This window comes from Arvicola amphibius, chromosome 7 (assembly GCF_903992535.2).
Source record: "Arvicola amphibius chromosome 7, mArvAmp1.2, whole genome shotgun sequence".
Lineage (NCBI taxonomy): Eukaryota > Metazoa > Chordata > Mammalia > Rodentia > Cricetidae > Arvicola > Arvicola amphibius.
Window position 1 is genome coordinate 473806 of NC_052053.1, and position 23564 is coordinate 497369.

General features: G+C 33.1%; 3 protein-coding genes across 3 annotated transcripts; all 3 read right to left on the minus strand.

Moving 5' to 3' along the window:
- Window positions 1–1230: 1230 nt before the first annotated feature.
- Window positions 1231–2187, minus strand: LOC119819274 (olfactory receptor 10AG1-like). Its single transcript, XM_038337393.1, has one exon. It carries the CDS (start codon window positions 2185–2187, stop codon window positions 1231–1233), a length of 957 nt encoding a protein of 318 aa, XP_038193321.1.
- Window positions 2188–11524: 9337 nt separating this feature from the next.
- On the minus strand, window positions 11525–14434 carry LOC119818787 (olfactory receptor 10AG1-like). Its single transcript, XM_038336563.1, has 2 exons — window positions 14355–14434; window positions 11525–12512 (listed from the first exon to the last, which is right to left on the minus strand). Exons 1-2 carry the CDS (start codon window positions 14432–14434, stop codon window positions 11525–11527), a joined length of 1068 nt encoding a protein of 355 aa, XP_038192491.1.
- A 7684-nt stretch (window positions 14435–22118) lies between these two features.
- On the minus strand, window positions 22119–23099 carry LOC119819308 (olfactory receptor 10AG1-like). The gene is given in 1 exon segment (XM_038337442.1): window positions 22119–23099. A coding segment is annotated over 1 exon segment (981 nt).
- Window positions 23100–23564: the final 465 nt, after the last annotated feature.

The following is a 23564-nucleotide window of genomic DNA, read 5'->3' on the forward strand; positions in this document are numbered from 1 at the left end:
CGTTAATCTGTACAAGTAATAAACTCTGAAATCATACTAGTAAATTTATAATCACTGAAAAAATTATATATATATACATATGATGTATATGTATATGGTCTGTGTGTGTGACAACAGTAAAGAAATAGAGGTCATGATTTGAATAAAAGACACAAATAGCAATGATATCAGGGAGGAAAGCAAGGGGGAAGATAATGTGAATACATTTTAACTTCAGTTATAAAGAATATTTTGAAAGACATGACCGCTACATTCACAATGTACACATTTTTATTTGCTTTTATTTAAACCTTAAGTACCAATGTCACAAGAAATACATTACTGTAGCCATTTCAATATCTGATGAAATAGACTTCAAATTAAACTAACCAGAGACAGATATAATATATATTATATGCAATCAAAGAAAAAATCACAGAAAAATTTATTACAACTCTAAATAAGTAGACAACAAACGCCAGGTCATTCATTTTCGTAAAGGGAACACTATTATCACTGTGATCACATATTGCTCTCCACATGGTGGGAGTGGATGCCTTCAGTTCACCACTCTTTCCAAAAGGCAGATCATTCAGACAAAACATAAACTGGAAAATGCTGGCAGTAAATGACGTAATAAACTTAGTGCACTATTCTCATGGAACTATTTCTAAAGTGTGTGTGTGTGTGTGTGTGTGTGTGTGTGTGTGTGTATGTGTGTGTTTGTGTGAATTTGTGGGAATATATTACCCCAGCACCTGATTGGAACACTGAGGTCAAGCTGAAAGTGGGAGTACTCTTCTGCATAATGTGACTTTTAGGGATAATATACATGTCATTATTCGTGGCAGTAATAGTCTTTCAACACTAGGTCATCTTACTGACCTAATTGAAACTAACTTTACATAGTAATTTTAAAAATCATTGCATCTTAATGTTTAAAGTTGTATATAAGATTTAAAGTAGTATATCAGAATTTGAGTACAATAAATAGTTATATTAATTGTATCTAATGTTTATTTGTAAAGATACTTCAAAATAAGTATAAATATGAAAATTATGAGTATTTGATTTGGTAATATATACATCACTACATACATTTTCAGAGATATATTTTTCTCAATATAACAAAAAGTTTTATTTTGAAATAATCATTGGTATAAAAACAGAACAGATACATAGCAAAAGATAGATATATCTATGAACTTAATTATAGACACATAAAAAGTCATATCTACAATATAAATCGTATTATATTTTAGTAGAGTGTTTGCATAAGAATTTTCTCAATGCTATTTTGACATCCTTGTTTCTTAGACTGTATATAATGGGATTAAACATGGGAGTCACAACAGTATAGAAAAGAGAAAGCACTTTGTCAGTTCCACCTGAATGACTCATATTGGATCTAAAATATGTAACCATTGCTGATCCATAAAATAACATCACAACTGCAAGATGAGATGAACAGGTGGAGAAGGCTTTGGCCTGACTGGTGGCTGATGACAACTTCAGCACTGTAGAGATGATTTTACTGTAGGAAAAGACTATTAACAGGAATGGAACTAACACAAATATTCCAGCACCTAGGAAAACCATCATCTCATTCACAAAGATGTCCCCACAGGCCAGGTGAAGTACTGGGGGTATGTCACAGAAGAAGTGGTTGATTTGGTTGGAGCCACAAAACGAAAGGGAAAAAATCTGTAATGTCTGTCCTATCTGTGCTGGAATTCCACTGATCCAGGAGCCAGTCACCAGCTGAGAGCAAACTCTCTGGTTCATGATCAGAGCATAGTGCAGGGGTTTGCAGATGGCCACATAGCGGTCATAGGCCATGACGGCCAGGAAGAAGCACTCTGCAGCCCCCAGGACAAGAGTGCAGCACATTTGTGCAGCACAGGCAATGAAAGAGATGGTTCTTCTCTGGGTCCCAAGGTTGAAGACCATTCTGGGAAGAGTAATTGATACATAGCACATCTCTAAGAAGGAAAAGTTGCCAAGAAAAAAATACATGGGGGTTTGAAGAGCAGAGTCCAGCCTTGTGATTAGCACAATGGTGCCGTTGCCCAGTAGGATAAAGAAATACATGACAACCAGCAATCCAAACAGAAACCACTGGAGATGGGGAACATCTGAGAATCCCAGAAGAACAAATTCTTTCAGGTTGGTCAGATTTCCTCCTTGTGGTTGCTGTTGGTTTTTCATCTGTGGAGAAGATTCAGTCAACATGGTTGTTTACTTTTCAATGAGGATAAGAGGTTTCTATCCTAGTATCCAGTAATCCTGATTAATTTTCATTATCTGTAATCTCTGTGAACTGTAAAAGTATGGCTGCTTACAAATTTTACTTTTAGCTATTTAAGAACTTGTGTATTATTGTGGTAACAATTCCCCAATATACCTTCAAATTTAATATTAGCCTCCCTAGGTCTACAGCTCAGGCTACAGAAACTATACCCCACACAGCAGATACCTTGACCTCACTTGAAGCTTCTTCTACTAAATACATCAACATTTTTGATTGTCTTTTATACCACCAGTAAATATCTGACAGTGCTTCTACTGGCTTGGAGAATTGGCTCAGCAGTTGAAAACACTGGCTGTTCTTACAAAAGACCCTGGTTTGATTACAAGCACACACATGGCAGCTCACAACTGGAAATCCAACTTGCAACTGTATCTCCAGTTACAGGCTAATCTGAAATGTTTGTATTCTGGCAAAGCACTTATGCTCATAAAATAGAAATAAAATAAAAAAGATTTAAGAGAGCACAGTTATTTCTTTCTTCATGTAAATATTGTTAGATTTTTGGGAAAACTAAATCAATATTTTTGTAATATAACTTGAAAAACATTTACTATAAACTTAAAATAAATTTGGTCCTGCCCTTATCCATAAATTATCTCCAATTGATAATCACTAACAAAACAAATATTTATTTTCTCTGGTACAGTCTAATTGGTATACAAACCACTCTTTAGTTCAGGGCCCATTCCCAACAGTGGATGGCCAGCACCAAACAAACACAATGGCATTTTGAGGTTGTCCGTAATACGTTGTCGTGGCATTTTTTTAATCCTTACAAGCCCTTTGCATACATATTATCATTTCCAGTTTTGAACTTGCAGGGATTTTAATGTATGAATACATGAGTCCCTGGGATATTTGTTTGGGTTTTTTTTCTTTTATTTCATTTGCTTGTTACCTTCTGTTTTCTTATTTGTTTTGATTGATTTGGTTATGCTTTTCAACATATTTTATTTTCATATTATTTTCTAAATGTCTGTTGTTTTCTAATGGGAGAAAAATATGGATTTTGTTGGGATGGGTTCAGAGAGAGGAAACCATAATTAGAATATCTTGTATGGAAAAATTAATTTCAATTAAAAAAGAAAATGGTGGAAAAATGTAAACTTGTATATGTAAATGACTTAGCAAAATATGTTTTAATAATGCATATCTATAGTTCATTTCTTTAACATTTTTATAATTATTGTATAATTAAAGCTTTAAAAGTACTCATTTTTAGATAGTTTCAGCACTGCAGCATATTTTATTTTTTTAGTTCAAGGGTTTCTTTCATCTTATAATTGAATTTCTACATATTTACCTCATTTTCACATCCAAATGACAAAAATTTATCAATAATTAGTTAAGCATTTGGGATATCATGGTTAAAAGAAATGTCTTTCTGAATATATTAAGTAGGGGTTATAGAAGATTTCATTCATTTAATCATACTTAGTAACACATGTCTTATGAGGATGCTGGTAGAAGTGCAATGGAGGACAGACAGGGCACTATGTGGAGGAGACACAGGTAGGGTCTGGGGTCATATGGAGCAAAGACACTGGCTGTCATGTTAAACACTCAGGACTCTGTACACCATCACAACGTCACAGTTCTCTACAAACCAGCTATTCAGATAAGCACTGTTTAACTTCACATTTTAAAGAAATAGAGAGATGAAAATTAGAGCACATGATAACTTTTACTAGTGTGTTATGGCTTTACCGTAGTAAACTTTCTTCACCGGGCTTACGTTTCATCTCAAACTCTTCATTTTGTTATCAGTGAGACAATACTTCTTTGAGCATTTTAATTAGTGAGACCTAAATATTGCAAAATAAAGTATCATTTATTAACACAAGTTGATTCTTCAGTTTGTTTCTCTACTTATGTAAATTGTACATATTTCATATTAAGGTGTTACTTTTTCCGTTATTTCATCACACTGTTTATTAAATATTTAAATGGTGGCTTTTTATATGCTTTATTGAAAACTTCTCTTTCAAACCTTTTTTTCTTCGGGATCATAAATTTTACACATAGAGATTGAATATTTTCATATGTGACAGATTGGTCTTCCTTCATTGTAATAGCTAAATTTGTACTTTCACGATCCTGAAGAGAATGCTTCCTCAGCATTCTGAGATGATTTACCACTTATACCTATTGATATTTCATCTCTACAATACCATGCAATGGATTTAGTCTAGAACAAAAAAGTGTACGAACATAATCATCAATATTGGACTGATTCCTACAAAATGAGGTATAGTTGAATTGTTTTTATATTTTCTTCTAATGTGTAAGATATATAAATGTGGTATCATTAGATCAGAATTTATTAAGCTATCCACTGGCCTAGCAATTTTTAAATTACTTAGCATAATTTTCTGAATTACACCTATAAATATAGGTAAAAATCTTGAGGTAGTCAAAGTACACAGGTTTCTACAAATCCTATCAATATTTGTTTTCAAATACTATGCTTAAGTCTATGTGTTCTAATGGATTTACTCCAAATAGATTAATTAAAATTTAGTGAATGACATTTTTTGAATCTCACCCTCTGCTTGACATTAATTCTGGGAATAAGTTTTATCTCCCTGCACTGACAAAATTTTAAAGAAACCTTTGAAATCTTTCTGAAGGTGATGCATCCATGAATCTGTTTCCACATTTATTTTCTTTCTTTAACCTCTCCTTCATGTGACTATAATATCAGGACTTCACCCAAGAACCTTTTAATGAAGATTTCTCTATGATTATAGTAAACTTTATCACACAAATCATAAATGACACTCAAAAAAAGGCCATGACTAATTTTCTATTTCACTCATTTTTTTCTTTTATTAAAATCTGATACTTATTGTGCCTTTCAGCTTTGAAATGAAAAGCACTCTATTTAAAGGAAATTTTCACTGTCAAGAAGAAAGATGATTAATCGGTGGAAAAGAGCAGTAAAATTCTGCTATATGATGTTTTTAAGTGGCAACAAATAATGTAAATCATTCCTACATAATACTTCTAGATTTACTCACTCTTCAATTTAACATTGTGTTGTACTAAATATAGTTACTCAAATGACATTCTGGCCGTATGTATCTTCTTCTCTTGACCAGATGAAGAAATGAAGAGGAGAGATTTATTCACTATGGTATTCTCAAATAATATTCTTTTTTTAGTAAATGCTTAATATGTAATATTTTAGTATTAAGAATAATGCCATGGAATTTCTATTTTAAGTTTCTCTTGTCTGAATAAATTCAAAGACTTAAATGAATTTTCAAGAACATTCTATGTCATTCAAAGTTCAGAATTTCCATAAAGTTTATTTAGAGTGCATTTTGTTATGCATAAACACTATACTATCTGTAATTAATTTAAGTAATGACATTGATCTTGAAGTACACTCATTGCTTCTGTATTATACAATACTTATTTCCAAAAATTCATCATGATTTTTTAAAAATAATTTATCTTTATATTTCACTAGTATAACAAATATATTACACGTGTTGTTTAACTCTAAGACTCTGATTAAAATATGATTAAAGGAATATTCCACTTCCTTCTTAAATTGTTAAAATATGCTCCTTCAATGTGAAGTTTTCTATAAAATAATCTATGCTTCACAAAATTATCATAGCTGAATATTTCTCTAATTTGAAGTGGTTCAACATCGGTTTTTACTGTAACAATTACTGTACAAATTATATTTATTTACTAAATCATATATTAAGAGTTAAATAAATTTGTTTTCTAAAATAAGTTAAGTGAAAATTTTGAATATATTAATACTGAACAGTAATGGATATATAAGTCATATTTACCTTTTTAATGCAGATTAATTTTTATTTTTTTATCACCATGCTTTCGATGTCTAATTTATTTAAAATGGAACTACTTGTATCATCAAAACTTTGTCATCTTCTGCTGTGGTATTTTGTTTCTGAATATCATAAAGTTCTCTTCAAACAAATGCAGCTCTGTCTTCCACCAGAAATAGGTGCACATACTTAAATTTCTGTCAGTAAATCTCTGTGCACATACCTAAATTTCTGTTCATTAATCTCTTTAATGCTTCCTTCTTTGACTATTTTATTTTTGATAGATAATGTTTACTCTACTTTAACATGTAAATTGGGTCCCCAGTGGAATTTAAGACACAGTGTGGTTTATTTCCTAGACATGTACAGTTGCTGAGCAACACTGTGAGAGACAATGACACACTGACAATAATTACCCAATTTGGAAAAACTTTTAGCTGTGATGCTCTCTATTATGAAGACACTGTGTTTATAGTAGACTGAGCCTGAGAGCATGTAGTTTTCTGCAGTCTGTCTACAATAATGGGTTCTGTCTCCTGTATTCACAGGATAGCCTGTGTTACGGTTTTAACAAACAAAATAATCTTTATTTAGGATGAAATGAGAACCTGGAGTAAGCTAAGCTGCAATAATGAAAAATCCATGAAGAAAAAAATCTGTGTATTCCAAACTTCAAGCCTTAGAGTAACAATTGCTCCTAATATTATACATCTTAATAATCTTCATGAATGAGGAAAATTGTTAAAATATGGTGTAAGAAAAATAAATAAAAATAATTTGAAAAGCATCTTCAGTGTAGTTTTAGGTCTCTAACATGTGACGTCTTCATATTGTTCATTAAATAGTGACTTTTAACAATTTTGGAGATCCTGAACATGAGGCAATACTATTTGTGAATTCATATTTCATCAGACATGTTCTGCATGGTGTGCTCTAGAAACATTTTCTTTTCCTCTTCTGTGTAGTTCTCTGAGCCCAGGAAGGAAGGATTTCCTGAAGACATCAATTTAGGACTGAATGTTACAAAGTCACTTTGTATTTTCTGTGCATTGTCCACTTGTGGGTATCTGTGCTAGTTACCATCTACTGTGAGAGGAAGCTTCTCAGAAGATGCGTGAGCAAGGGACCAGTTGATTTGTATAGCAGAATGTCATAAGGGGTCATTTTATTTCTATGTTCCATTACCAGAGTCAAAATATATTCAGTTTTCTCCTAGTCCCATGGTTTATCTACTCGCAGGCTTTTGTTAACCTTAGCTGTGTCAACCATGGGTCCAACTGATTGGGTGAGTTCTAAACCCAACCTAGAGTGGTTTGTACTCTGACATTTGAGTCACTATTGCATCAGAATGACTTGCTGGTCATCATTGTAGATCAGTGGTTTTGTAGATACAACCATGGTTATCTTCTCTAATAGTGTGTCTTCCCATACCATGAACGTTAGTAAGAATGGAGAAGCTTCCATTTACGCACCAGCTTAAACTTCTTCGTGTTCATGATATAAATGTTGTCTGTTAAGACTAATGAGTCCTGGCGTTCAGCTGCTCTTCCCTCTAGAACCTTCTAATTGAAGTTACTCGAAGCTGTGCCTAGCTTAGAAGTCAGAGGATGGGATTTTCACCTGTTGGCCATTGACTGCAGTGTATTTAAGCCTACATGGTGCTAATAAGAGGGGATTTTGGTATCAGTGTTTAAAGGTCTGCATGTCAGTCTGTCTTTGCTTGTGTATTCTCAACCTCCAGCCCCTTTCCGGAAGCTCTCGAACTGGGCTCTAGCGCACAGAGCGCAGACCCGGGCCGCGGTGCACGGCAGTTGTCTTTATCAATAAGACCTTACAATCAGTGTGTGTAATCAGCAATAAATATCATTAGTTGAAGATTTCCTTAAGTATTTCTCAGACATTTGTGTTTCATCATTTGAGAACTTTCTGCATAAATCCGAACCTCATTTTTAATTGGGCTACTGTTTTTCTGAATGTAGTATTTTTTTAATTATTAATAAAATTTTTCTATACTTACCCTTTCTGGATGTGTATTTCGTAAAATTTCCTCCTATTCTCTAGCCTACCACTTCTGAAAGATGGTCTTTGCAATACCTATGCTATTGGTGTCTTGTTCAGAAAATTTTTCCTCTACCAGTTATTTCAAGCCTCCATACACATTTCCTTTTCTATCATATTTAGGGTCTGTGATATTCTGAGATTTATTTGAGGGAACACTTCCAGCTAAATAACATTACAATTCCTATACAGAATTCAGCTGTCACTGTCAAAAGACATACTCTGTGCCCAACATTGATTAAAAAAACCTATTTGTGTCATAGTCAGAGAAAAGAATGAGACATATTTTTCAATTCTAGAGTTTACTACCATTTGAATAAAAATGAGAATAATAAAACAACAAAAGCAAAACAAGTAAAAAAGAGAAGAGTAAAACTTAAGAGTCTGGAGAAATTAGTTTACATTAGCTAAATAAATGATGATGTTATTTCTAATCATTATTAGTGTGATCTCACAGACAATTCTCATGAAATATATGAGTTTAAAAATGCAACAGAATTAGAAAAGAATAAGTATTGTTTTGAAATGCTATTTATATCTCTTTGCTTTTCTTTGTTGTGTTTTTTTTCTTTTTGCTCTTTGTTTTTATTAAGCACAACCATTTATCCTGTATTACTTATTTTTTCCCTTGTATTTCTAAATTGTACTAACTATACCTGTTTAATTAATGTATAATATTTGTATCTTCACCCAATTACCAACATTGTGAATTATGCTTATAAAACTCGGGAATGTTTATGAGTTAATATCTGATAAAAATCTAAGAATACTAAAGCAATATAAATTCAGCTTAAATTTGTATATAATCAAATGGTTATAAATAGGCACTTTAATTTTGGCTTCCATAACCTTCAAATAAAACTGCTTCCATTTATTTTTATTTTCTGATCATATTTCTATGATCACATATTTTAAATGTTTTCTTGTGTTATTTTATTTGAAATGCAGAGATTCTGGTGTATATGCAGATGAATGTTTTCACCTAGGTGGGAGCAGAGGTCCTTTGCTTTTTGAGACATGATCTTCTACTGATACTTGTATGCAGTAATTAAGACATACTACTGGGTTAGCAAGTCCAGCAACTTTCAAGATTCCAGCTCCTCAGCTTTAAAAAACAAGCTTGTGCCAATATATCAGGATTAAAGAAGCTATCTCCAGGATACAAAATGAAATTTCCATGCTTATACATTAAACACTTTAGTGACCAAGTCATAGCCTATGTCTGTGTCATAATATTTTGAACTCTTTATTACTTTGTTTTGTAGTTTTAATTTAAATTTTGAGATTAAAATTTCAATGCTGCTCACTATCCCTTCAAAACCTCCCATAAAACTCTTGATGCTCCTAATTCATGGCTTCTTTACCACTAATTTTTATTGCATTCATATATGTATATGCGCTTATCTTTGTACACACACACATATGTATGTATGTATGTATGTATGTATTCCTAAATATGTGCTGCTTAGTATGTATAATGTTGCTGGTACATGTTTTCAGCGTTGTCTGTTTGGCACTTGACACACAACTGGTATGCTCTTTCCTGGAAATTACTACCTCTCCTCTCTAAGCTTTTCTCAGCTACTAGTGTCATAGTGACACCACATGAGCTTTTCCCTGTCAACTTTAGCATGTTCCTTGGTATTAATTTCAGCTCATTTTGGCAAGTGATGTTTGTGAGGCTCTATGAATATCCCTTCTGATGTGACTAGGATAAAGAATCTTATAGCAAACTCTCTAATTGTCTGGCTTTTACAATCTTTTTACCACCTCTTGCTCAGTATTCCATGAGCATTAAATATTTACATGATTTGTAGATGTATCCATTGAGACTGGGCTACACAAATCTGCATTTTGATTAGTTGTGTTTTCTTGTAGCAGTCTTCAACTGTTTCAATGAGGTGTTTCCTTGAACATTGAAGTCTACAATTGTCCGTGGGTATAAGGACAAATGTTTATAGAGTACTTTCCAATTTTATGTCTGTGTACCATGTGCATACCTGATGGCTCCAGAAACAAGAATAGGGCATCAGATCCACTCTTTCTAGAGTAAAAGATCTTTAAGGGCTCCCTGTGTTTTCTGTGTCCTCTGCAAGAGCAACAAATGCCCTTAAACACTGAACCATCTCCTCAACCCCTAAAGATATTTGTACATATAAATAAAACCTCACATTTCTAGAAAATAATTACACTTTCAATAAGGATATAGTTTTATCTTTCAGAAACAGGAATATTGATCTATAATTTTTAAATAAGAAAAAAAATAAAAATAATAATTTTTAAATAAGAGTTACCTCAGCTTAAATAGCTCTTTTTCTAAGAAATTTGTAGAATTTTTCTGCTAATGTTTACTAAACATATTTTCATACTTTTATTCTTACTTTTGCACATGTATGGTATGACTATAGTGAAAAAATGCCAAGATTGCTTCAAAATTTATGTTCCTTCAGTAGCCACACCTTCTACTAATGTTACAACCAAGGAGGAAGAGAGATATTGCTTCAATTTTTATACAAGATGTAATTAAGATTTAACACATTTTCAGTTGTTTTCTGTCGAGATATTTCTTCATCAATTTTATACATGCATGTGATTAGTTTAGGTTACATTTTGTGTATAATGATTCTAGAAACAGATCATGTGTACAATGAGCTCTGTATTTTCTCTCTGTCTCTCTCTCTCTGTCTCTCTCTCTCTGTCTCTCTCTCTCTCTCTCTCTGTCCTATCAATCCTGCCTCCTCTCTATCTCTTCTTTTCTCAGAATCATGACTTTTGGTTTTATTTTGTATCTCAGTACAATCAAGGCTCTCTGTATGGCCTTACATCAGGATTATCTATTGAAAAGAGGCCATGTGATTAGTGAATAAATGATTAAAGAAAATGACCTACTACCTGAAATATATAAATAACACACAAGTCATTAGTGAGAATTAGTTTCCGTTGAGCTACTCCTGCACCCATGCCTGACTTTTACACTCCCACTACATTATCTACTTTCAATAAGTCAGTGTACAAAAAAAGAAAGAAAAAACTAAAAAGAGAATCAAAGAAAAAAAGCATATAAAAGGCAAACTAAATTCATCTCAGAATGCCTCTACTCACAGATCCCAATCTTCCAAAGTGCTGCTCAGGCAATCTGATCGGAGTATTTAGCTAACATTATAAAAAAAGGTGTTGATAATAGACAGGCGCTGCTGACCATTCTGTAATCTGAAAAGATGGCAGCCCTGTAATCAAGTATGAAATTAAGATTGCATGACAATATTAGGGTGTTTAACAAAAATTTAATAGTATTAAAAACATCAGAATAAAAATACATTTTTGTTAGTATAAATAATGAATACATATGTACTTACAAGCCTTTGTCTCATGCTAGTAACTTACTGAGTAGTTTTCTCAAAGCCATCATAATGTCCTTGTTCCTCAGAGTGTATATAATGGGGTTCAGAGTTGGGATTAAAATGGTATAGAAAAGAGACAACAGTTTTCCAATTCTTTCTGATTGCGTTGGCTTGGGTTGTAAGTACGTGATGCCCGCAGTTCCATAGAACAGGACTACAACTGTCAGGTGAGAGGAGCAGGTGGAGAAGGCTTTGGCCCTTCCTTTGGCTGAGGACAATTTCAGAATGCTGAAGATAATTTTGCAATAGGAAACAAGGATCAGCCCAAAGGGAACCATGACAAACACCATTGCAACAATGTACACTGCTATCTCATTCACAAATGTGTCTCCACAAGCAAGCTTGAGGACAGGTGGGATGTCACAGATGAAATGATTAATTCTGTTAGATCCGCAGAAGGGTAGTGAGAATATCTGGTAAGTTTGTCCAATCACAACTGGAATGACACTAATCCAGGAGGCAGCAACCAACTGTGTACAGATCCTGTGGTTCATGACTAGGGAATAGTGCAGAGGGTTGCAAATGGCCACATAGCGGTCATAGGCCATGGCTGTCAAGAGGAGACACTCTGTGCCTCCCAGCATCAGAATGAAGCACATTTGTGTGGCACAGGCAAATACAGAGATATTTCCTTTTAGAGTGCAAAGGTCCATGAGCATCCTGGGGATGGTGACTGTTACATAACAGATTTCTACAAAAGAAAAATTGCTGAGGAAAAAATACATAGGGGTCTGCAGAGCAGAGTCAATTCTTGTTATTAGCATTATAGTGCTGTTGCACATCAGAATAGTCAAATACATGAGCAAAAATATCCCAAACAGAATCCACTGGAGATGGGGAACATCAGAAAACCCAAGTAGGACAAATTCGATCAGAGAAGAGGCATTTGACTTTTCTGTTGTAAACTTCTGTTCATCTGCAGACAATAAATCATAGGTGGCAATTAATTCATACCTGACATTACATTGACCTGTTACTTTGTTTGATTACTAATAATAATCATTAGTTTAGAGTGCTTCAAATGAGAGTTGAAATTATAAAGCCAACAAATGAAATAGTTAAAACTATAATTTAATTGAAATAATCAGATCTGTTCTGCTTTATTAAATTTGACTGTACTGACACAAAGATATTGAGTAGTGGCCATTATCATTTCAAAGACATTTTATTAGTATATGTCTTTTGTGGGGGACATTGTCAGCTCAAGTGAAACAACGTATATATACATATATATTACTAGGAAACAGATACATATTTGAAGTAAAAGTGAGAGCCTACCTAAATCTGTGCTGGTCAAGGAAAAAAGAGATAGAAGCTTGAAAAGAAAGAGTTGATAAAATAATTAATGAAGACTATACATATTTGTATATAACCGTACATAGTCTTTGTACGTAATTTTAGGCAAATATAAAATAATGTAATTTTTTGAGGATTCATAAAGCATCCTTGCTTTTATTTGTCTCTCATTGCTCTGTCAACATTTTACTTTTTGTTATCAAGATTGGAAATGGGTGTGTTTTCATTGGTGTTATTTTATTCTCAGTTTTATTATATCCTTTGAACACCTTCTTTGAATTTTATTTTAATAATTAGAACTATTCTTGTTAATAAGTGTCACGCATTGCGCTCCCGTGTCTGCGTTTTGTGCGCTGGCACCCAGTTCGCGAGATTCGGGCAAGGGGCAGGAGGTTAAAATACACAAACACAGACAGACAGAGAGACAGAGACACGGATCATCCTTGAATTCCCCAAGAATGCCCCCTTTATTGTGTTCAGGGGCAGATTATATAGAGATAGCCACGCCCCAGCCAAACCCACCAGAAACCACTCTCCTGCCATCAGGAACTCCTGAAGGTCTCGTGCTCAGAGCAGCTGTAGGCCCTCAGATCAGGGGATTACAAGAAATTCAAAATCTGGGGTCTCACTGCTCCCAACAAATAAGTACACTTCATTTATAGCAGTTTCCTATTCTTTTTCAGGTTCTTTGTAAGGGTTTCATTTAACAATGTTTCCTTATTTTCAAGTACAATTTTTACTCTCTATTCTCACATTATAATATCTTTTAAGGTAGAGCTTTGTAAAAGAGCAAATGTAGTATGTGCTAAGAGTCTTCAAGTGACCAAACATGAAAAGAAGCCTTAAAAGCAAAAGTAAACAGGAATTCTTATGTTATATTTCCACCATCTGATGCAAAGAAGTCAGCACTGTTTTATGACCCATTTACACTTCTTCATGTTTATTTCCTCTTTGAGTAACAAGATTGCTCTTTATCTTTTCATAACTGCCTAGAGTTCATAGCTCCCAGATCAATATAGTGAAGTTTTTGATTATGAGATTGGTGAATTTGGGTTCAAGCAGTCTCTCCTATTTTATAATCCATTAGTACCTGTTTTCAAATTTGTCTCATTTCCATTTATGATGGAAGTTTTCATTACTTGAAACATCTATTATATATTGATATTATAAGCAATAAAGCGGAAAAGTCTGTGATTAGTACAAATAAGTCATGCGTTTTAACTAAAGTGCACACAACAATTTATTTTTCTCTTTTATTAATTTATAGCTATCCTTAAGTTATCAGCAAGCAACAATATTGCCTTACCTTTGGATATTTGCATGAAGTGCCTAAGTACCTGTAGGTGATTTATAGCCTCTTAACAGTTTTATTTCAGGAAGTCACACCAGTTCTTCAAGGTGTAGTTTGCTTACTTTGAACACCAATGCTTCTTAAATATGAATACTGACATTTGCCCTGGGGATAAGCTTTCCCTGAGTACCAGTTTACCTTCAACAAACCTTTCATTAGGCAATAACTCTGGTTTGCTTTTCACAACTTTTTTTCTTTGCATAGACAAATCCCTATCGTCCCCACTCATCATCAGTAATCTAGGCCATTCATAGGTGTGTGTGTGTGTGTGTGTGTGTGTGTGTTTTAGAGAGAGACAGAGATGGGGGACTGATGGACAGACAGAGACAGAGGAGAGAAGGAAGAATACTATACAGCCTATGTCCATTTATGTGTGATTGTGTGTGTGTGTGTGTGTGTGTGTGTGTGTGTGATGTTTGTGGGTATAAGTATACACCAATCCGTGCCCACATATAAACCTGTTTGCTTGTGTGTATGAGAGAGAAAGGAAGCAGAAAAACATGTGTATGTTCCCATCTATGCTTGAAAAGCCCAAAGTTGTCACTGTTTAGACTGTATAGGGAAACCCATAATGAATATAGAGAAACTACATTTTTTTTGTTTTTGTTGTATGTCAATTATTTTTATTTATTTATTTGAAAATATCATAAATAAATGCAATTATTTTTGATGATATCTACTCACATACTCTCCCTTCTAACTCTTTCATATCCCTTTCATACAAGAGAAGTCTCCCACACAATTCTATGTCCTCCTATAGGCTTCATGCTTAAATATGTTGTTTGCTTCTTACTCTCAGTTAAAGTGTATTTGAAAAAGTGCATTCTCCCTTGATATTATTTATTTACTAATATTTTGAACAGTCACATTATATGCCAGATTTAGTTGCACGTGTGTAGTAATGAGTAACATATACTACAAGTCCAAATAAATATATAAAATAACAAATATATTGTGTATTATCTTGCTTTCATATTCAAGTTTACGTGAGCTTTCTGTTTTTATGTTACTTCCATATATACTCAGCTTAAGAAAAATTCCTGAAAACAAACATGTTGATATGTTTCGGTTAAAGCTAACAGCAAAGACAATACCACAAATTCAAAAAAAAAAAGAAAGTTATGAACTTCTTTTACCACTACTACTAGGAGAAAATAACTTTCACTGTTTAAGGAGGCTGTTTGGCTGCTTGTTTGTTTCCCAGCTGCCCAGACCCCAAAAATAATCACACAAAAACTGTATTAATTAAATCACTTCTTGGCTCATTAGCTCTAGCTTCTTATTGCTAACTCTTACATATTAATATAACCCATTTCTATTAATCTGTGCATCACCACATGGCTGGGATTTACCAGATAATGTTCCGGCATCCATCTCCAGCAGGGCTACATGACTTCTCTCTGACTCCGTCCTTCTTTCTAACAACATTCAGTTTCTTTCCCTGCCTACCAAAGTTCTGCCCTGCTGTAGGTTCAAAGCAGTTTCTTTATTCATTAATGGTAATCACAACATACAGAGGGGACTCCCACATTGCCTCCTCTTTTCTGTTTAAATAAAAAGTTTTTAACTTTAACATAGTAAAATTTATCATAAAATTCTTATACTTGCTTGGTTAGAGATACCACAAGATTTTTTTTTTTATATTTTTTTAGGCTACTGTGAAAGTTATTGTTTCTCTCTCTGTCCATTTGTCATTATATATAGGAGGGCTACAAATTTTTGTGAGTTAATTTTTTATTCAGCTACTTTGCTAAATAAAAGTGTTCATCTTCTGGAGGTGTTCCCAAGTGGAAATTATAGGGTCACTGATGTATACTATCTTATTATCTGTTGTTTAAATTGCATACCTGATCTTGACTTAAGTTAAATAAGTGAGACAATTATCCATTCATTTTATATTTTCTAATTTGATGAAATACAAATATTTAAAATATGTCCTTATGATTCTCTGGAATTACTTGGTGTCTGTTATTATATATATATATCTTTTCATTTCTGATTTTATTAATTTGAATATTGTTTCTTTGTCTTTTGATAATTTGGATAAGGGCTTGTTTATTGTTGATTTTATCAAAGAATAAACTTTTTATTTCATTGTTTCTTAATATTCACTTTGTTTCTTATTAATTGATCATAGTTCTGAATTTGGTTATCTCTTGCCCTCTACTCATTTTGAGTGTGGTTTCTTCTTTTTCTTCTAAAGCTTCCAGAAGTGCTATTAAATTCCTAGTTTGACTTCTCTTCAACTATTTAATAATGATGGTTCATTTTATGAACTTTCCAGTTAGAACGATTATCATGTGACCTATATTTTTGGGTGTGTATTGTATTCATTTTCACTAAATTCTGGAAAGTTTACAGACCAGACTTTTCACTTATTACAGATTTCAGTTTCAATGAGTCTATAAGTTTTCTCTTGTTCATATATAGCTGTAATCATGGTTGACTGTTAGAATGCAGGGAGCTATTTCAATTTGGATTTAATTGTTCAGACTTGTTCTGTGTTCAAGTATGGGATTAATTACAGAGAAAGTTCAATGGTATGCAGGTAAGAAGGTATATTCTTTTGTGTTTGAGAAAAAAGTTCTGTAAATATCTTTTAGGCCCATTTGGGTTATAACATTAGTTAGTTCTAGAATTTTATTTTTTAGTTATTTTCTGGATAGCCTGACATGGAAGTGTTCCATTATCAGGGTATGTGCGTCAATATGTGGATAAAGCTGAAGCTGTAGTGATTTGTTTTGTTTTTTATTTGTGTTTTACAAACGTGGGTGACCTTTTTTTGCTTGAAGGGAAAGGTACTAAGAATGAAATGATATTTTGGTAGAATTTTTCTCTGATAGGTATGCAGTTTCTTTGCCTATAGTTTAGTTTGATGTCTTCTTTGGCCGTATAATAAAATGGGTACTCAGCTTGCTTTTTAGGTTCATCTACTTGGATTATTTTTTGCAAGCTTTTAAAAAGACAATGACTATTCTTGATGCTGAGGTGTGTTTCTTGAACACAGAAGAATGATGTATCCTACTTCCCATCCACTGTTAGTTTGTTTCTTTTTAGTGGAGAATTGATATCACTATCTAGTCATGATATTGATTGTTGTTTCCTTTAGTTTGTTGTTGTTATTGGCAGTGGTTGTGGTGGTGGTGGTGTGTGTGTGCTTTTTTGAGATTATTTATTCCCTGTGTTCTTATGGTTGTAGGTAACCTCTTTAGATTGGAGTTTTTCTTCTAACACATCATATACTGGTATATTTGAAGATAAATATGGCTTAATTTTTCATTATGGAATGTCTTAGTTTTCCCATATATGGTAACTGAATTTATGCTATCTATAGTAGTCTGTGGGAGAATTTGAGATCTCATAATATGCAGCAAACCTGCTCAGACCCTTGTGGTTTTTAGAGTTTCCATTGAGAAGTCAGGTCTGCCTTTATGTGTAAATTTGTCCTTTGCTCTCAGTTTTTGATATTTTTTATTGCTTACTATGCTTATTTTACTATTATTATGTGTCAAGGGGACTTTCTTTTTGATTCATTCTATTTGGTATTCTATACAATTCTTGTACCTTTATAGGCATCTCCTTTTTTAGGTTTCTTGTACCTTTAAGACATAATCTTATGTTCAGGAGATTTCTTTTATAATTTTGTTGAAAGTCTTTTCTGGGCATTTGAGCTGAATTTTTTCTCCTTTCTCTATTCCTATTATTCTTAGATTTAGTCTTAGTATTTCTTGTTTTATGTCAGAAGTGTTTTAGAACTGAGATTTTCTTTGATAAATGTTTCTATTTCTTCTCTCATATCTACAACACCTTATATTAGGTATTCCAATTAATGTAAGACTGACTCTGTAGATATTGTTAGCATTCCTAAATTTTTATCTCCACAATACCTTGATTTTTTTCAGTTGATTTTTTCTTTATTGATCCCATTTCCATTATCATCTCTTTAACAGCTTAATTCATTTCTTTCCACTGTTTTTTGTTTTCCTAGATTTTTTAAAGGATTTGTATATTTTCTGTTTTAGAATCTCTATAATATTCACATAGGCAATCTTAAGATGTTTTTCTTGTGCGTCTGCCTAATTGGGATATTCAGGGCCTAATTTGTTAGAGTTACTGGTCTTTATTGGAGACATATTTCCTGGGATTTGGAAGATTATAGTTCTAGGTATTTATATCTGGGTTTTGTTTTCTTTGTTTCTTGCTAGGTTGGTTCAGTGTATCATTTCCTGTTTTCCATTCTTTCTCTGGATTTTAGGGGTTTTGATTTCCTAAGGGTATGATTGATATATGATTGATATAGCCACTGGAGATTTCATGTAAATTATGCAGCATGCAATGTTTAAGCGACCTCATCCTTTTAAGGCAATACTTTTGTGCACATAAAGAAGTCTACTGCAAAAACTATGCTAACAAAGACTGGCTTTTTATTAGTTTTTTTTTCCTTTTTCAGTCTCTTTAATTTTTTTGAATATCTTATGATTGATTAACTAATCTCTGATGTAGATGATTTTATGTCAAATCAGAAATTATTATGTTTTGGTTCTTTTGTATCTCTACTAGCACCTTCAGAAAATTTGTGATTTCTTTCTGTTCTCAAGCATCCCTTCCCTTCTTGTCCATGCTCCTTGTGGGATTGCTATTTGGCATTTCCTTTGCCACTAAACTGACTTCTACTACTGCTGCTGTTGCTGCTACCTTTGCTGCTGCTCCCACATGTACTAGAATTGCTAACGGAGCAGCTTTAACTACCCAGCGTTGCCACTGCTGGAGCTGTTTCCACTGCTGCTACTAGTAGAACTGTTGTTTGGTCAGCTATTGCTACTGCTTCAAATTCTACTCTTGCTTGTTTTATTTCTTTATTGACCTCTGCTTCTGCTCCTAGTTTATTTTTACTTTCTTTCTGAATATACTGCCATGTGTAGTTCTACAGGCACCTCAGGATATTTTATAGGCTATACAGGAAAATTTCTTGACTCGATAGTAGAATCCCTTGCTTCAGAATAATTTAAATTTTTGGCGGTTCAATCTCTAGTGTGTAGAAATATTCTTTGAGAAAAAGAATTTAAGAGTCTTGTTAGCAATATTTCTCATTAATTTATCAATAATCATTGACATTTTTAGCAATTCATCTCTGATTAGTTTCTGATTCTTCTCAGCTCTAAATGTTATAAACATGTTTAAATAAACAAATTTTACCTTCATCCTATATTTATTTTCTTCTTAACATTTTTATTCATGTTTACATATTTAAAAAACAGTCACAATATTTTCCAGTCTAACTATTCTGCATCACTAACATCCATGTTCCCACACCTTTGTAGACAGTTGTTACTGTCTTGAATTTAAGTTTTAGCTTTCACCATCAGTGAACTCAGATTTCTCATTGCTGCCTTGACTTCCATGGCTACAATGAAACAGACAATGAATCACATCATAAACTCACTTTTATGTGTTTACTACAATTAATTTATAGAGTATTTATTGAACTCATTTCAAACTTGTGACTTATCTTCTCCCTACTTATGTTCTCTTAATTAAGCTTAGTTGTTTGATTATGCATGTTTAATAGAAGCAGTTATACTCCTTTCCTACTTAGGACATTTTTTTTGTATTAAGTTATTCAATATATTTTTGTTTTAATGAGTCCAATTCATGTTTTCTAACCTTATGAATTATTTTCTGTTATTTTATTTTCAGGGCAGTATGCTCTAGTACTGGAGAGAAAATTGCTACCAGTGTCAATTCTTGTCTAGAATCAGTAAACTGGATTCGATCCTATGTGCTCAAGTCCCATGCTCTTTATTACCTATCTTCCTTTTAAATAGATTTTATGAGTTTCGAGATTCATAGAACATGTTTTGGTCATATTCAGCATGTCAATTCACCCCAGATATACCCCCATTCTCTTTGCATCTACTAGGAGTCCTGGCTTGTTTGTTTTGAACCCTTCACAAAGACAAATTATCGCAGCACCAAATGGTCTTGGGTGTCTGATCTTCCACCAAAGCTTTGTTGACTTAGCAGGGCCTACACTATAGGAGAAAAGTGACTCTTCTTTTCCCAGAAGCTAACGTTACTTACATTTTTGTGTGTTTTCCTTGTTTGTATTTTGTCTGGTTTGGTCCTGTACAGGTTCTGGGTATGCTTTCACAACCGCTGTGTCTGCCTCTCTGCCTGCCACTCTTCCACACTGATTTCAGTTTTGCTGTTTCAAGAATTATGTATTCATACTGATATCACACACTCTGTTTATATAACCATCTTTGTTTACATGTTTTTCAGTTTAAAAAGTAATTTCAGTTTGTAAATTGTTTGGATTCAGGTTTTGTTTACCTTTCAGGATTTTTTCATGGGATGAAAGGGTATTATAGCTGAGCTCGAAAATTCTGAGGAATCTGGAAGAGTCCAGAGAAGAAAGGATATGGCAGGGGCTACCCACGAGAGAAGCAAGAATAATCTTCTTTTGGTTTTCTAAGTCTATAGTTCAAATATTTATATACTAAACACATTCTGATTCAAATATGCATTAACTAATTTTTGTTCAACTTCCATAATGTATTATCACCATATTAGAAAGTGCAATTTATTTTAAGTCCCTCTGATCTAATTAAGCAAGTAGTATTTCCTTATGGTATATTGAATATCAGCAATGCACTGTATACATTTAGATCTTTCTGAATCCTTTCTAATACTCCTATATGCACTTCCGTGATATATGATTATACACAATAAACACAGATAAAACATCTGGACATAGTATAGCAAGCTATGAGTAAATATTTCTTCTGTGTTAGCACATGATTTTTAGAAATTCTGTTTCAATAATATGTATAAAGCAAAAAATGTGGGTTCAAGGAGGGCTGTTAAATTATAGTGGACTTATATATCTATCTTTTATTTATTTAACTTTTAAGACAATATTTCCTTTATATCAGACTGACCACCAACTCATAGTGTAGTTTCAAGCCTGTTCTTGACTTTTTGATCCTTCTCTCTTAATCTTCTTGGAGATGAAATGGTAACATTGCCCACAAATCATCATGTTACACCTTATTGTGACAAGTTTATCCAAATTAAACGAAAGGTCTACCAAAAGAGAAGTTTGATTAGAAGAACAATCCTTTTATACTATTTTGGAATTGTTATTATTTTTTAAGTGCTCAAAGAACTAGGTGTTTCCACATTGGGCACTTGATATATGTCAAGATTGTTTCTACCTATTATAACTCTACTGCTTGGTTTAAAACTTTGTATTTTATATAAAATGGTGATTATCACCACAATAAATTTGCCAATTTTAATTTCTTTCACGAGCACATTGTCTTTAATTGGCTATTTTTATTACATAATAATTTGAGAAGTAAATTACAACTGAGTAGTATACACAGCACAAATCTATACATGAAAATCATTTTACATAAATATTTGAGAATTTTCTACAATGTATTTTGATCACATTCATACTTAACCAGTCCCCAAATGTCTCTAATATATATATATATCTAATTTGTTACCAACTTAGTAATCTTCATTTTGTTTTTTCCATGCAGTCAAATTTGTGCTCCTGGGTAAAGAATCATTTACTGTAGCCTTGATAGAATCACCAGAGGTCAATATATCCCTAAAGAAAACCGACTTTCTCACTCCAAGAACATACAAACTGCAAAAATTTTCTCAGACATGGAAGTTCATTATCCATTACCCAATTGTGTCAAAATGTTGACTTCTGAAATTAAAAATTATTTTAATTTTTGGATTTCTGTAGGCCCCCTTAATTTAAGTTCATCAAACAAAGTTCACTACACATGAGATGCAACATTAACTATTATAATTAGATATTGCAGAAATAAAGTTAAAATGTCTACTGTGGTGCACAATTGTGCAAATCATATAAAGAATCCATTTCTGTAATTTTAAGAGCTCCCATATGTTGATAACTTATCTTGTAATTTTCTCAGTGCTACCATGATGTCCTTATTTCTCAATGTATATATGATGGGATTCAACAGTGGGATAAAAATGGTATAAAATAGAGAGAGCAACTTTCCCATGCTTTCTGATCAATTTGATTTTGGTTGTGCATATGTTATCATAGCTGTACCATAGAATAAAACCACAACTATAAGATGAGATGAGCAGGTGGAGAAGGCTTTAGACCTTCCTTCAGCTGATGAGAGTTTTAGAATATTGCAGATAATCTTGCCATAGGAGACAAGGATCAAGAGAAATGGAACCATGATAAACACCACTGAAGCAACATAGATTGCTAAATTATTCACAAATGTGTCTCCACAAGCAAGTTTAAGTATAGGAGGGATGTCACAAAAATAGTGATTAATTTTGTTAGATCCACAATAAGGCAAAGAGAAAATTTGATAAGTCTGCCCAGTCACAACTGGAATGATACTGATCCAGCAAGCAGCCACAAGCTGCACAGAGAACTTACTGTTCATGATTAGTGGATAGTTCAGAGGATTACAAATGGCCACATAACGGTCATAGGCCATGACTGTAAGTAGGAGGCACTCCATTCCTCCAAACATGATGACAAGACAGAGTTGTAAAGCACAGGAAAGCAATGGAATAGTGCCTTTCTGTGTACAAAGATCCATGAGCATCCTCGGGATGGTGACTGTTACGTAGCAGATTTCCACAAAAGAGAAGTTGTTAAGAAAAAAATACATAGGGATCTGCAGAGCAGGGTCTGTTCTTGTTATTAGCATTATAGTGCTGTTGCACATCAGAATAGTCAAATACATGAGCAAAAATATCCCAAAAAGCATCCACTGGAGATGGGGGACATCCGAAAATCCTAAGAGAATAAACTCTGTAATTGTAATATTTGAAATTACTGTTTTACTTTGCTCTTCATCTGCAGATAAAACAATTTCCATATGTTCCAATAATTTGCTTTTTCAAGTTCACAAGTTTCTTATGATGGCTGAATGAGATAAATAAATATTTTTATATGTTCTTTTAAGCAGACATTTACCACTATTTTGTTTATTAACTACAGCATGCGATTTCTAATATCAAAAAAGAACTGGTATATGGTTAAAATAGACCCATGACATCAATTTATTTTATTATATTCAGCTATGTTTCAGCAGGTTTTGAGATGCAAACATTAGAAATATTGGCACACTGTACAGAATTTATTTCTTTGTACTTTGTTCTTAAAAATGAGATATTACTGCAAACTTTTGTCTGTTTTTGTGTTTGCATATTGCCTTTCCTTAATTTTTTCAGTACAAAGTCTTTAAATCCATAGATTTTATTTAAAGTTTTTCCTTAATTCTTATTCTAAAGAAGTATTAAGCCTTTTATTGTGAAATCATGTTGTCATGCTGTGTGCAAAG

Excerpts from the sequence above, each read along its gene's own strand:
- LOC119818787 (XM_038336563.1), bottom strand. The coding sequence starts at position 14,434 with ATGAGTGGGGACGATAGGGATTTGTCTATGCAAAGAAAAAAAGTTGTG. Across the intron at positions 12,513-14,354 it reads GAGTTATTGCCTAATGAAAG|GTATGAATTAATTGCCACCT; the intron begins GTTTGTTGAAGG and ends ATGTAATGTCAG.
- LOC119819274 (XM_038337393.1), bottom strand. The coding sequence starts at position 2,187 with ATGAAAAACCAACAGCAACCACAAGGAGGAAATCTGACCAACCTGAAA.